Source organism: Sapajus apella, unplaced genomic scaffold (genome assembly GCF_009761245.1).
Source record: "Sapajus apella isolate SASKATOON/1434 unplaced genomic scaffold, GSC_monkey_1.0 scaffold58, whole genome shotgun sequence".
In the NCBI taxonomy this organism is placed as follows: Eukaryota; Metazoa; Chordata; class Mammalia; order Primates; family Cebidae; genus Sapajus; species Sapajus apella.
Window position 1 is genome coordinate 2,005,908 of NW_022436998.1, and position 14,616 is coordinate 2,020,523.

Sequence of the window (14,616 nt, forward strand, 5' to 3'; positions counted from 1 at the left end):
TTAGGGACAAATGGAAGCATGACCTTCTTCCTTCAGAAAAAAAGGATTCTAAAAGGGTCTCAGTTTGGAAGGGATCCCTTTATTTAAGCAACCGCAGCCTTAAGCAAGCCTCAGACCTGTCTTAGTCCTTTGAGCAGTGAGGCTGAAAGCCACCAGCAAAATCTATTATGACTCTCCATGCCTTGTCTACGGTGTTACCTTTTATGGGGAGATATGAGTGCTCTTAAGAGCAGATTTAAAGGTATTAGAAACTAAAGCTGATATAAAAATTGTAGAGGGGTCCCTATGTTCTAATTTATGACTTAGAATTTTAAAAATTATTAAAATGAGAAAGAAACTTAAGAGATCAGCTAAGTATGGCCAGGCAAAGTAGTTCACGCCTGTAATCCCAGCAATTTGGAGGCCAAGGTGGGTGGATCACTTGAAGCCAGGAGTTCAAAACCAGCCTCGCCAACATGGTGAAACCCTGTCTCTACTAAAAATACAAAAATTAGCAGGATGTGGTGGCACACGCCTGTAGTCCTAGCTACTCAGGGGGGTGAAGTACAAGAATTACTTGAACCCAGGAGGCTGAGGTTACAGTCAGTGATCCCAGATCATGCCACTGCATTCCAGCCTGGGTAACCGAACAAAACTCTGTTTCAAAGAAAAAGAAAAAGAAAAAAAGAGATCAGCTAAGTATAAGTTTTCATAGAAAGAGTTAGATTCCGGCGGGGTATGGTGGCTCACGCCTGTAATCCCGGCACTTTGGGAGGCCGAGGTGGGTGGATCACAAGGTCAGGAGTTCCTGACCAGCCTGGCCAACATAGTAAAACCCCGTCTCTACTAAAAATACAAAAATTAGCTGAGCATGATGGCAAGTGCCTGTAGTCACAGCTGCTTGGGAGGCTGAGGCAGAAGAATCGCTTGAACCTGGGAGGTGGAGGTTGCAGTGAGCCGAGACTGTGCCACTGCACTCCAGCCTGGGCGACAGGGTGAGACTCCATCTCAAAAAAAAAAAAAAAAAATCAGATTCTATGGCCAAGTTAAGAGTGAAAAATATTGGAAAATCTTCCTCACTTCAGGACTTCTCAGAGCCACAGATGTATGTACTATGAATCTCCAAAAGGCAGATATGGTTCACAAATTTATTAGACCACAAAATCCTTTTGATTATAAGGCATACGTTAACATTTTGTAGAAGAAATGTTTGTGTAACAAAGTTTGAGACTTGTTGACCTAAAATAACCTTCTTATTTTATAGTTAAGAAAAAGGGCGGGGGGTGTCAGTGAATATAATCAGCTTGTCTAAATAGGCTGTGGCAGAACCTGGACTAGAACTCATGATTCATAATCCAATACTTTAAAGAAAAATAATCAAATTTTTACTGTGTGTGTATTATACTAGGCCCTATGCTAAGTTTCATGAATATATGTTCACATTATCTTATTAACAACCCTGTGAATTAAGTATTATTCACAGGGAATACTTGTGAGGAAATTATAGCTTAGAGAACTATCCCAGGTCATTTAGCAAATGGTAGAGTTGGAATTCAAATGACTTAAGGCCTGCTAAATCATTCCCATATACCACTCATCCTTCCTTGTTGCCTTTGGCTGAAGCAGTTTAACTTCCCACTCAAAATATTATTAGGCTTTTCATACCTGTAATGTTATCATAATTCCGGAAGGTCTTTTCCACATGGTCCCATTCAAGGAAGATGCATTTTCCAGTAAAAGGCTGAGCGATGACTACATACTCATCGTTCAAATAAGAAAAAGTATCTATGGACAATGATTGATAAGGCAGGTCTTGAGATTTTGCAAATTCTGCAAAAATAGGAAACGATAAATAACTGTGAGCTAATACCTCTTTCCTTGGCTAGATCTCAAATATTCATAAGAAATACAATTATTTCAGAAAATAGTAAAATGGCCATTTTACTTTTCATTTAAACACATGAAGTGTTGTCAATGGTTCATAATTTTTTAAAAATTAAATTGCTCAGCTAGTTTTTAAGATGTAAAAAATATCAGTTCCTGCACATGAGGAAAAATGTAGCCCTTATTTTAATTTTATGAGGTGGAATGATGATGAGTACATTACCTGTAATGATGCAATCGAAGTCCTTGGAGGAGAGACTATTGATTTTGCGCTTCTTGTATTCTGGGGGGCCTTCACAGTAGATGTCTTCAACAGTTGCATTGGTGTGGCCAAGCCATTCCACCAGCCATTTCAGTTTACAGTCACAATTAAATGAATTCCCCCTCAGGTCCCTGAAAGACAAACTTCAGCTGCTTTTGCTGTACAAGGGCCATACCCACACAGGTAAGAGTTATAAATCAACAGTTAACATGTGCAGAATGACCTTACCTGGCTTTACATCCTGCCCTATAACCTGCCTGGAACCTGACTGACTGCTCACTTTGGGGTCAGAGAGTTAGCACCATGCACATCTGAAGACTACCCAGTCAATGGAACCTCATAACTTACTTCCTCTTGGATTCCAAATGACTTAGTCTAGGGCTGTGCTGTCAACAGAAACAGTATGTGAACCATTATTGTAATTTAAAATTTTCTATAGCCACATTAAAAAAGTAAAAAGAAACATGTCTAATTCATTTTAATATGTTTTATTTAACCCAATACAGATAAAAGATTATCATTTTGACATATCATCAATATAAACATTATTGAGATATTTTACAATTCTTTTTTATACTAAGTCTTTGAAGTCCAGTGTGTTTTTATACTTACAATATATCTCAATTAAGATGCTAAATTTTAACAGAAATAGGTGATCTATATTTAGATGACATAAAATTTATAATCGAAAAAATAGACATATATGCCCAAATTGTTCCAAACATACTTAAAAGTTTCCAATAATTGAGCTGAGAATCAGCTTTTAAATTTAAATTTAACTTTTAAAAAAGTAAGTAAAATGTAAAATTCAGTCTCAGTTGCACTAGAAGCACAGTTTAGGTGCTCAGTGACCATAAGTGTCTGGTTGCTACCATATTGGACAGCACAGGTCTGAAGGACAAAATGTAGTGATTACTGTAATGTATTTAATTAAATCAAGTGAGCTATTTGCTTTTCTTCTTCCTCACAGACATAATTAATCCTGATCTTCTTCCATGGTCTACAAATTCATTTTAAATAGGAAATGACTTTGACACAATAGAGTTAACACAGACATGCAATAGCTCATGCCTGTAATAAGGTATACAGCATAGACCATTTAAATTTCCACATATGACCCCAACTCACCAAGTTCTCTGTGTATTTGCATTGCTTCTGTTCAGGAATTCCACCTCCTCTCCTGGTCACACAGAATTCTTAAGATAGGTGCTGCCTACTCTTCACACAGCACATAAATAATTTTTAAACGCCCAAACACTTAAAAATGTTTTTTAGAGGATACTTTCAAGAAAGCCAAGAAATCCACTAAAAGGCAAGTTGGCATGGATCCTTGTACTTCTAAGATGATTCTTGATTTGGGCATATTAGAGTAGGTCCAAAAGGGTAAACCCATCATGGGATTCCCTGGAGAGACTGAGCCAATTTCAATATTGTTTTGATTTGATTTTGTTTTGTTTTGTTTTACTAGTGTAGGTTGTAGGCTGACACAAAAATGGGGTAAAGGACCCCCAATGAGCTACCTTCCATGTCACCCATGGAGTGTGTTCTAACTTCCAAGACACTCCCAGAACTGACCTCATCTCCCAGGAGAACTCTGACCCACAGTAATGAGTGGCAACATTTCAGGCTACTGTAAACCAGAGAGGATAACTATGGTCTGTGCAGGACTCTCTTGGAAGAATCCTGATTTGGGCATTCTCCTGGAATTAAACCATCATTCAGGAATTGGGGTAATAGGCATGGAGGAGGGGCTGGGGAAATACTGCAAGGAACAAAGAGAGTTTTTCATTAGGTTACTGATTTGAAGTTAAATACTGGGCTTGGAAGAAAGTGCTTGACTCAGATTTTCTTTTTGTTTGTTACTGGAGAAAAGTTGTTTTGAATATAGATTCTACGGCAAAGTACCTGAATAATTTTTTAAAAAAGCTTTTGTTTTCATATATCCTTTTATTTGTTCCTGTATTCTACCTTATGACATTTAAATACCTTTCTAATGTTCTGCAAGGCAAATAGTGAAGCCGAATTGCTCTTGAGAGGTTTAGGCATATATTACTTGCTTTGCTTACAGCAAAATATACAAATTCCTTGCAAAGATCTTTCACTCGGAGGCTTAAAAGTCAAAGTTTGAAAGCTCTTTTGTTTGAAAAAGGGTCAAAAATAATTAAGTTCATTCCCTTCCTGGGGCTTAAGCCAAATTCCTGGGGATTAAGCTTAGAGTTGTTCAGCCTAATGGGAGAAAGGCAAACTTTCCTCCCTTCCCCCACTTCCTGCTCCATTTCTCTGTTGACTGACCAACCCAAGGGTGTAACCTTTCATCTTTATTCTGTTAGTTTCCCAGACTCCTGTATGTTTTTCCTTTGTAGCCCTACTTCCTGGACCTCATGAGAAAAAAGGGATCTTGAAATTTCTAGCTGGGTCTCTTCCCACCCCATCAAAGTCCCTTATCATCGCTGCCTGCCATATAGACACACACTTTGTCAAAGGAATGCCTGGGTGCCATGTATTCAGAATTTCCAATGATAAATACCAAAGAAGACTCAAATGTTAGTCCATGTAAATTTCAATTTTTGGCCAGTTAAAATTTAGATTTAGAAATCCTAATTTTAATTTAAAAGCCAATTAAAAATTCTAATCATCAATACCAGGCTTCCTTGTTAATGACTGCAAATTAATTAATTGTTCAGTGATTTCTTAGGTCCTCTTACACATTTGTTAAAGAATCCAGGCCTTTGAAAATATCTTTTGGGAGTGTCTGGAGATTGTTGTTTGCAAGGCTCCTGGAAAAAAAAAAAAAGGTGATGTAAACTATAGTGATAAATTAAATAAAGGCATTTAATGATAAAGCTTAGTTATTAGTCTCTTTTGTCATTTCTAGCCTACTAAATGGCTTGTGGTCCTTTTTTTCTTCTGAAATACTACTCAGATTCCTGCTGTTGTCTTTTCAGTTCCTAACCTGTTCACTTCAATATCCACTCAGTATTTATATAATTTATATGTTTATTTTTATTTTGAGACAGAGCCTTGCTCTGTCACCAGGCTGGAGTGAAGTGGTGTGACCTTGGCTCACTGCAACCTCTACCTCCCGGGTTCAAGCGATTTTCCTGCCTCAGCCTACATAGCTTGGATTGCAGGCACCTGCCACCATACCTGGCTAGTTTTTGTATTTTAAATAGAGACAGAGTTTCACCATGTTGGCCAGGCTGGTCTCAAACTCCTAAGCTTCAGTGATCCACCTGCCTCCGCCTCCCAAAATGCTGGGATTACAGGCCCATTCAATATTTAAACAACACTTGAGTTGGTTAAAAACAATTCCTGGGCATTGATCTTTTCATTTAGAACAGAACACAGGAGATTCATACTCTCAGATATTCAGTCTAGGGGATATCTCCCAAATGATGACTGACTGAACTGGTGACGGTGTCCATCTCCAAATGCCCCCTCTCCTCCAGCCTGGGCTGCTGCTCCTTCTCCCTGCTTCCTCCTCCCTTGCTCCAGAGAGCAGCCAAACCTCCAACCCACAGTGCCAATAGCTCTATCCCTTCCCCAGTACATCCTTTCTCCTTTTCAAAGCCCACACCGCCTTTTCCTTTCTAGCTCCATTCATTCCACCTCAGAAAAAAGTTTTCTCAAAAATACCTATTCATCTATTCTCTTTAATCATCTCCCTTTTTCTCCTTCTTCTGGTTCTTTTCCTATGATCACAGGAATGATTTTCCCTTTCCCTTTCTATTTGTTCTTCCGTAAATCACTAGAATGATTCTAATCAAGGTTAATGAGTAGACAATAGTCCTGATAATGTCAAGGAAAGGGAAATGTGTCCCTAGTACGTAGATACAGACATAGCACAGAGCTAATGCTATATGACCAGGGAAGGGTACCAGGTACTGTAATTTTCTATTTTTAACCAGCACCACATATATACACATGTTATAAACTTTTCTTAGAGGTGGTTTTTTTCCACAATAAAAATAAAAAACTAAACTAAAACCACAGAGCCCATCCCATTGGCCTCTAAACCCTTGAAAATTCTCTTGACTTCCCTTTACAACATTCTCAAAAGTCTTCTGTGTCTTCTACCTCCACCAATTCAACATAAGATTTCTCAAGTACAAACATTCAAGACTTTTAGAACTTATTTTTAAGTTAGTTATGTCGTTGTTCTGGGATTTAGAAATTACTGCTAGATTGGAAAATGGTTTTCAATGAGCCTTGGAATGTAAGAATAGGAACTGAATGAAAGTTCCATTCTCAATGGCGATCCACTGGTGACAAAGAACTTTTGGAGTGATTCTGAACTAGGTTTAAATCCTGACTCCAGCATTTACTGGCTGTGTGACTTTGGCGATGGATCTTCTTGGAAATTCAGTTGTTTCATTTTTAAGTGAAGGTAATAATACCTTATCTCATAAGATTATTGGAAAAATAAAATGAGATAATCAAGAATGGTGCAGGCATCTGGACTACTCTCAGTAGAGTAGCTGGGGTCGGAAGAGGAGAAGGGCTTCTGTATGTACATTGTCCAAGAAACAATGTTTAGAAACAGACCACACGAATGCACTGCTATGGCTGTCCACATACAGTAAAATTAATCAAATGCGGCTAAGGAAGACTATGCATGAGAACATCTCCATAATTCATCTTACTGACTGGTGTTTGAATGAAGAGATTTCCTGATGTCCTGGACCAGTCCAGAGTCACTCCCATGTTATGTGTCTCAGTTTATTTTCTAGTACAATGTGGCTTAAAGTTCTCATACTAACTTCTAAGTGAATGTCCCATCCTCTGAAGCTGGCAAAAACGCAACTGGTTGCAGGGCATACATTTAGAGGAGGCTGAGTCACAGGACAGTGGAGACAGTGGGCATGCAATGATTAAGCAGTCACATCCTGAATTACTACTGTCAATAGGGCTACACAGGAAAAGGAACCATGCTTGTCTTACTGTCCAAGGGGAATTCCTTTTATGTTGGGACAGGATCTCACTTTGCTGCCCAGGCTGAAATATAGTGGTGTGATCACAGCTCACTGCAGCCTCAACCTCCCTGGCTCAAGTGATCCTCTGGGCTCAGCCTCTCCAGTAGCTGGGACCACAGGTGTGTGCCACCACATCCAACTAATTTTTTTTTAAATTTGTAGAGACAGGGTCTTGCTATGTTGCCCAAGCTGGTCTTGAACTCTTGGGTTCAAGTGATCCTCATGCTTCTGCCTCCCAACATGCTGGGATGACAGGTGTGAGCCACTGTACCCTGCGGGATTCTTTTAAGCAATGGATGAATCTGGAAGTTCTACATCTTGCCCAAATGAGTAGAGCTTTAGGCTTCTCATGATCCACATACAAGCTACCCACAGAACACATGGCCAAAGCGAGATGCAGACTGGGAGCTACGGGGCTTCAGAATGGAGAGGTGGTATTTTTGCATGACAAGATGAAGGACTTCTAAGCCATCAGAACTGGGAGATGGGGCTGAGAAAGACAAGCTGGCCCAATGGGCTGTGGAATGAGGCATTACATTTCCTGAGAACTTGTGACAGAGGCTCTTTCCTTGGGAACCAGGGGGTTGAGGAGGCAGAGGAGCCAGAGGGAGAAATGGTGGGTGGATCCACTGAACCCAGTGTCACTCTTTGCTGCTCTGCTACCAAAAATTCAGTGAAATCCTTGCCCACAATGGACTGCTTTTAGAGGAGATAGGCTGGAGCTTCATGTCTAGGTTTGGTGAATGATGGGCATGAGAAGGCTGCCAGGACGCACTAGGAGAATCAAGAGGAAGTAAGATTCAGAAATGAGAGTGAGGCTTCCAGACACCCAAAGCCGGGGAGCTGGAGTTCAAACAGCTTTCCTACGTCTCTGGGAGGCCCCAGTGACATCAGGTTACATTTGGATAAAAAGAAAGCAGGCAGAGGGACTTGGGCAGAGAATGACTTGGGAAGGCAATGCTGACAGAGCCTCAGAATTATTCTGCAAAAAATGTAACAGGTTGGCTGGGCGCAGTGGTTCACGCTTGTAATCCCGGCACTCTGAGAGGCAGAGGCGGGTAGATCACCTGAGGTCAGGAGTTTGAGACCAGCCTGGGCAACATGGCAAAATCCTGTCTCTGCAAAAAATACAAAATGTAGCTGGGTGTGGTGGTGTGTGCCTGTGTTCCCAGCTACTCTGGGAGGCTGAGGTGGGAGGATGGCCTCAACCCAGAACTTGAGGCTGCAGTGAGCCATGATCGCACCGCTGCACTTCAGCCTGGGCGGCAGAGTGAGACCCTGTTTCAAAAAAGAAAAAAAGAGACATAAGGGATTGTGTAAATAAATGATGGTCCATATGTAACATGGAATATTTTACAGGAGATTTTTTAAATGAGGTAGTTCTCTATGATTTAATATGAAGTGATACCTAAGTGTAGAGTGAGTGTCATCTTTTTAGAGCAGGAAAAACAGATGTCTGTAGATACACAGAGAAAACGCTATCAGGAGATACAAAATCTGTTGACTGAGGTTGTAGCTTGGTATCGGGTTATGGAATCTTTCACTTTTCTGTGTAAATACATATTTATGTTGTGAGTTTTTACCATCAAGTATGTATTATTACTTTATAATCAGAAGAAACAAAGAATAAATTTGACTTTTTGAAAGGATCCTGTTGCTTAGAATTCGTACATATATATGGTTCTGTCCGGTGAGGGTTCAGTCATTTGAAATCAATCATTTGGCTGCATTCATCAAGTTCCAAAGCTACCTACAAGCTTAGAGTAGGAATTACTGTCACGGCCCAAGGCCCAAACGCGGGGGCCTGAGTGGTTACGTCATGCAAATGTCTTTCACAAGACGTCCTGCAGGAGGGAGCTGCCTGTTTCCTAAAATATTCCCATGCGGTTTCAGGCCCTTACCCTCTAGGGAGCTTTGGGGCTACAGGTAAGCCCAGGCTTGAAGCCACCACAGCGGTTCTTTGTGCCAGCTGTGTTGAAGGCCTGTTGCCTCCACAAATCATCATAGGCATCTGAGGGCTTAAGGGAGATTCACTGCAGGGGAGAGCTGCTGAGGGCACTGGGGCCAGGGACACCAGGAAGAAAAAGGGGCGTCATGCGACGTTCCCTGAAGCCTCCTCAGCATTTAGTCATGACAAAAGGGTAAATAGGGCTGGGCATGATGGCTCAGGTGGATCACCTGAGGTCAGGAGTTCAAGACTAGCCTGACCAACATAGTGAAACCTGGTCTCTACTAAAAATACAAAAAATTAGCCAGGCATGGTGGTGGGCGCCTTAATCCCAGCTACTCAGGAGGCTGAGGCAGGAGAATCGCTTGAACCCGGGAGGCAGTTGTTGCAGTGAGCTGAGATTGCACCGCTGCAGTCCAGCCTGGGCAACAAGAATGAAACTTCATCACACACACACATGCACAAAAGGTAAATCGAATGATGAGATCTGGTGTCTATCAGGGAATTTAAACAGCTAGAGAGACTGAGACAGCACTTTGTGGGTTAGGGGTCAGGGTTATTTTGGGGTTGATATTAGGATTATTTGATTCTTCAGATTCCACCCCTGCATTCAGTTTCGCTACCAGAAAGCAAAATCCCTGGATAAAAATTTCACAGTTCTGCCTTCCCTCCATCCCACTCCCAGCTTCACAGAGTCATGACTTAATATTATTATGAACTTTTCTTCAACAGAAGCTCTAGTTGCTATATATATATGCTATATATTTGTAAAACTGGTTGTAGCTGTTCTTTCCTGTATCGCTTGGAGTAGTGTAGGGGTGTAAATGCCAACTTCATCCAAGTACACCAGGGATTAAATTTAAACGTCATCACTCTTAGGAATGTGTCCTTCGCCAACTTAATTTAACCTCTCTGTGTTTCTGTTTTGACATCTGCAAAACTGAGTAAAGGATAGGAATTTCATTTATTGTGAGAATTAACACATGTAGCTACTAATATTTTTATATACCTATCCTTGTAATGGATTCCAGGAAAAACAGTATCTGCAGGTGAATTTTTAAGCCTTATGTGTTAAGACCAGAAAACTAATCTTTTTCTTTGTTGTTATTGTCATTAAACAGTGATATTAAATATCTAGACACTTTACAATATTCACTTCAGGAAGCTGAGATCATCTATTCTTTCTGCCTCTCTTAGTAGGGATAATCCTATGCCTTGGTATTCTTAAAAGTCCCATCTTTTACTTCTACTGATATACACACAGACACACACACACACACACACACACACACACACACACGTACTACATATGCACATATATATGTAGTAATTATTTCTTCACTTCAAGAAAAGTTGGAAAGTGCAAAAATTATTTTTTTAAAAAGGAGAGAAATAGGCTGGGTGCAGTGACTCACGCCTGTAATCCCAACACTTTGGGAGGCTGATGCGGGTAGATCACGAGTTCAGGAGATGGAGACCATCCTGGCTATCATGGTGAAACCCCATCCCTACTAAAAATGCAAAAAAAAAAAAAAATAGCTGAGTGTGGTGTCACATGCCTGTAGTCCCAGCTACTGGGGAGGCTGAGGCAGGAGGATTGCTTGAACCCAGGAGGTGGAGATTGCAGTGAGCCGAGATTGCACCACTGCACTACAGCCTGAGTGACAGTGCGAGACTCTGTACCCACCCCCCCAAAAGGAGAGAAATAATAATGAGCAGAAGTAACCACTATTAAGATTTAGTAATGTTTTCTTCCAGATTTATACAGCGCTCATCAAAAGCAAGGGATTCTGGAAAGCCATGTTACTGGTCCTGGTCCTCAGGGTATCTAGTCCTTTTCTTTCCTGTAGAGTGTCATGACCTAGGAGAGTGTCACCCTGAATTGGGGCAGGGCACCCTCCTTCCTCTGCAAAGATCTGTTAGCCAAGGGTGAGGGTTAAACAGAGTTGAATTTTAATACTAGATATAAGAATTCTTAATTCTTAGGAATAGGAGGAAGAAAATTCATGAAGGACAGAGAGGCAAGGAGTCCCAGGGAGCCAACAGAGTTGTCAGGAGGAAGACTTTCTACATGGTATGGTTTAAGGAGTACCAGCCTCCTGTCTTGGCCCAAGCTGGCCCCTTGCCAGTCAGACTCACTTTAGGGCCTAGAACTCAGCCACAGAGTACAGGGGTGACATGGGCAGGGAAGTGGATATCTCAGTTTGAGGTTTGGCTGTTCCCTTTTGTATAAAGTGAATGATCACTGGGTAAGAATGATCCCCAAGTTTTATTCTTGGCCTGAAATCACATCTTTTCATTTTCACTGAGAGAGGCTTATGGCTTCATCTTTACAATTACTAGATGTCACTGGGAGAGGTGGTACTTTAGGCTACATACTTAAGGGTCAGTGCATTTGACAACAGGCTTTTTTAGGGGGTGGAGGTCAAACTGGATTGCACCAGAATATCCCACGGGGGTGGGGTGCAGCTGATTGGGAGACAGGTGAAGGCCCGGCCAATGAGAGACTTGAGGAAACATTTCATCAACATTCCTTTTTTTCTAGGATAATTCTGCAATAAGGACTGGAAGGATGATTCTCTTTCCATAGAATCTGTAGTGCTAGCATAGTGCTTGGCACAAAGTAAGCCCTCAAGAGATACTTTTATTTATTTATTTAGAGATGGAGTCTCACTCTGTCACTCAGGCTGGAGTGCAGTGGCGCGATCTCAGCTCGCTGCCACATCAGCCTTCTAAGTAGCTGGGATTACAGGTGCACGCCACAATGCCTGGCTACTTTTTGTATTTTTAGTAGAGATGGGGTTTCATAATGTTGTCCAGGCTGGTCTCAAACTCCTGATCTCTTCTGCCTCGGCCTCCCAAAGTGCTGGGATTACAGGCGTGAGCCACTACTGTGCCCAAATGAATGAGGCAAAAGAGCAGAGGATGCTCCTTTTAGGCCCCCTTTGCCAAGACACTGAGGGAGAAAGCTCAAAGCCCCCAGAATGACTAGTGCAGTCCCCACTAGCTGGCATGGGACCCTCTCAGAAAGGAACCTCCCTCCCTGCAGCCCCACTGCGGTAAAAATCTCAAGGCAACGTGGAGGCTCTTTAAAGTGTGCCTTCAACCAAACACCATTCTCAGTCCTGATTCAGAGTTTACCTAAGAAACATGCTTTGAAACTACTGAGATATTGCACAGCTGAACATCTAGTTGCTTTGAAACTGGCTGAGTGAGGTCAAGTGTTCTCAAAGGCAGATGACCATTCCTTCTTGACAGAAGTGATGACCATTTCCTACCCTTTGGTGTTTTCACTGTTTACCCAAGAAAACCTCTGATTATGGCTGAGGAACCCACTGGAAAGTCTTCTCTCTAAGGCAGACCAGACTGGCTCAAACAGCACGTTTGTTTCAGCGCCACCGGGCTCTGCTGCTAAGAAAGCATCGCCCACAGCCATCTGGGGTGTACCCAGCCCCCCTGCAATGCAGATTCTCAGCTTGGGTTTGTGTCTCTCTGAACCTGCGGTGGTGCAAGTGCAGTTACTTAAATTTCATAGGAAGTGTTTAAAAGGGATATGCACCGTAGCATTTAGAATCCTGATCCAGGACTAATGGAGGTTAGGCAGTGAGTTTTAGTTGATTCCTACACAATGGTGCTTATTACATACCAGGCCCTGTTCTAAGCACTTTGCATATATTAACTCACTTAATCTCATGACAACCCTAGGCACTAATACTCTTAAATGCCTTGTTATTCCCCATCCCATTTTAAGAGATTATTATAACCCTGTTTTACATGCCCCGTCTGAGGCATAGTGAAGCTAAATGACCTGCCCCAAATTCCACAGCTGTTAAAATGCAAAGCCAAGGAATTGATCTGAGGTGAAGAAAAGTGCACTTTGAAGCCTAAAGCCTTAAAAAGGAAATTAATGGCTCAGACAAATGCCAGATTTATGAATAAGCAATAAATAATGGAAAATAAACTTGACCTATTGAGCTGGCAGAGACACATTTGAACCCAGGCAGTCTGGTGACAGAGATCACTTTCTTAGCTGCTACGCTGCACTACCGCTTTAAATACATGGCAATGTGAAGGCTAAAGCAAAGACATCCTGTTCAACTGACTGGGAACATGCAAGCATCCCGAGTCTGGAGACTGTTATAGTCCTTTGTACCCCTCAGTGCTGAGCAACCATGACATACTTGACAACACGTATAGATGGATGATAATTTTCCCCAAATATTTATATATATGCAGCAAACAATGCTAGCTCCACTGGGGCCTTAGCCACAGTGACGTTTATGTGGCACACAGAGCAATTATTACCAAAGACTCATGGGTATTACTAGAAGCAAATACATAATGTTTGGAGATTTTATCATCGTTGGCCATAAACTAATTTTTTATTCATATTTTCCTGATTACCAAAATAACACATACTCATCAGAAAAATTCAAATATATAAATGATTGCTAAAATACACAAACCGTTCAGACATTACAGTGAAACACGCATAGCATTAGGACAATGGTTCAAAATAAAGTAATTGAGAGTCCCAGCATTTGACAGGCTTTGAAAGGTCTTAACTTTAAGAAGTCTCTCTCTTTTTAAGGGTTAATTTTCAGGGGAGGGGGATCTTACCTGATAGCCAGGTATATATAATAACTTTTAAGCTGTCTGTAAATGTGTCTTAGTGGAGAAATCTAATGGCATCTATGTATAAGAAGGTGAGACAGTGCATTGTTTCTTTAGGCATGAACTAAATTTATATAAACGCTCAGGTAAGTCCCTTGGAGTGGCTTTGATGTTAGGCCAGAGTGAGGACCACTTGGATCTGAAAGCATACGTCTAATCCCAACTATCTGCATTTTGAGATGAAGTGTGAGGGTAGGGCTCCTGCTTTCAGGATCTTTTCTTTCTTCTCTAGTCATGTTTCCTCCTCAAATCATGTCCTACAGAAGGTTCCAGCCCCCTCAGTAAAAGCTATCTGGTCTTACTCTAACTGACACAGTGGAGACGGCACCAGAAGTCTCATCAAAGACCAAGGGAGACTTCCGGCTTTACCACTTACTAACTGGGGAGCAGCTTAAACTGAGGGCATACCTCCACGTGCTCATTCGTCTATGAGCGTAGTGCTACTGCCCTATCTCTTTCGTGGGGTCATCAGGAGACTATGATAAAGTCAAGAATATGAAAAAGCTTTGCAACCTCTTCCTGCAGTGCATGCGGGTTAGAGGGTGAGGTGCTAATTCCTCACGGCTCGAATGTTTGCCTTTATTGGGAAGGATTGATCTGAGATGGAGAAAAGTGCACTTTGAAGCCTAATGTCTTAAAAAGGAAACTAATGGCTCAGACAAATGCCAGATTTATTAATAAGCCATAAATAATGGAAAATGAACCTGACGTATTGAGCTGGCAGAGGGACATTGGGTTTCAGATACTCCCTATTCCATCTCTCCTTGAAAGACAGAAAGGAAAGAAGGATGGGATCAAAGAAGGAAGGAAGAAAGAAAGGAAGGAAGGAAGAAAAACATTGTACCATAAAGAGGAGCATAATTCAAAAGGAGAACATAACTTGGGGACAAAGGCAC

The 14,616-nt window shown here is 41.5% G+C and overlaps 1 protein-coding gene across 2 annotated transcripts in view; it reads right to left on the minus strand.

Annotated features, from left to right (window-relative positions):
• Window positions 1-14,616, minus strand: part of LGI1 (leucine rich glioma inactivated 1) — a 40,535-nt gene that overhangs the window by 3,836 nt on the left and 22,083 nt on the right. For both annotated transcript variants that reach the window (XM_032245496.1, XM_032245495.1), the window contains 3 exons: window positions 4,831-4,902; window positions 2,087-2,256; window positions 1,645-1,809 (listed from right to left, as the gene is read on the minus strand). In XM_032245496.1, the coding sequence (XP_032101387.1) occupies window positions 1,645-1,809; window positions 2,087-2,256; window positions 4,831-4,902 (407 nt within the window). The remainder of the gene's footprint in view (window positions 1-1,644; window positions 1,810-2,086; window positions 2,257-4,830; window positions 4,903-14,616) is intronic.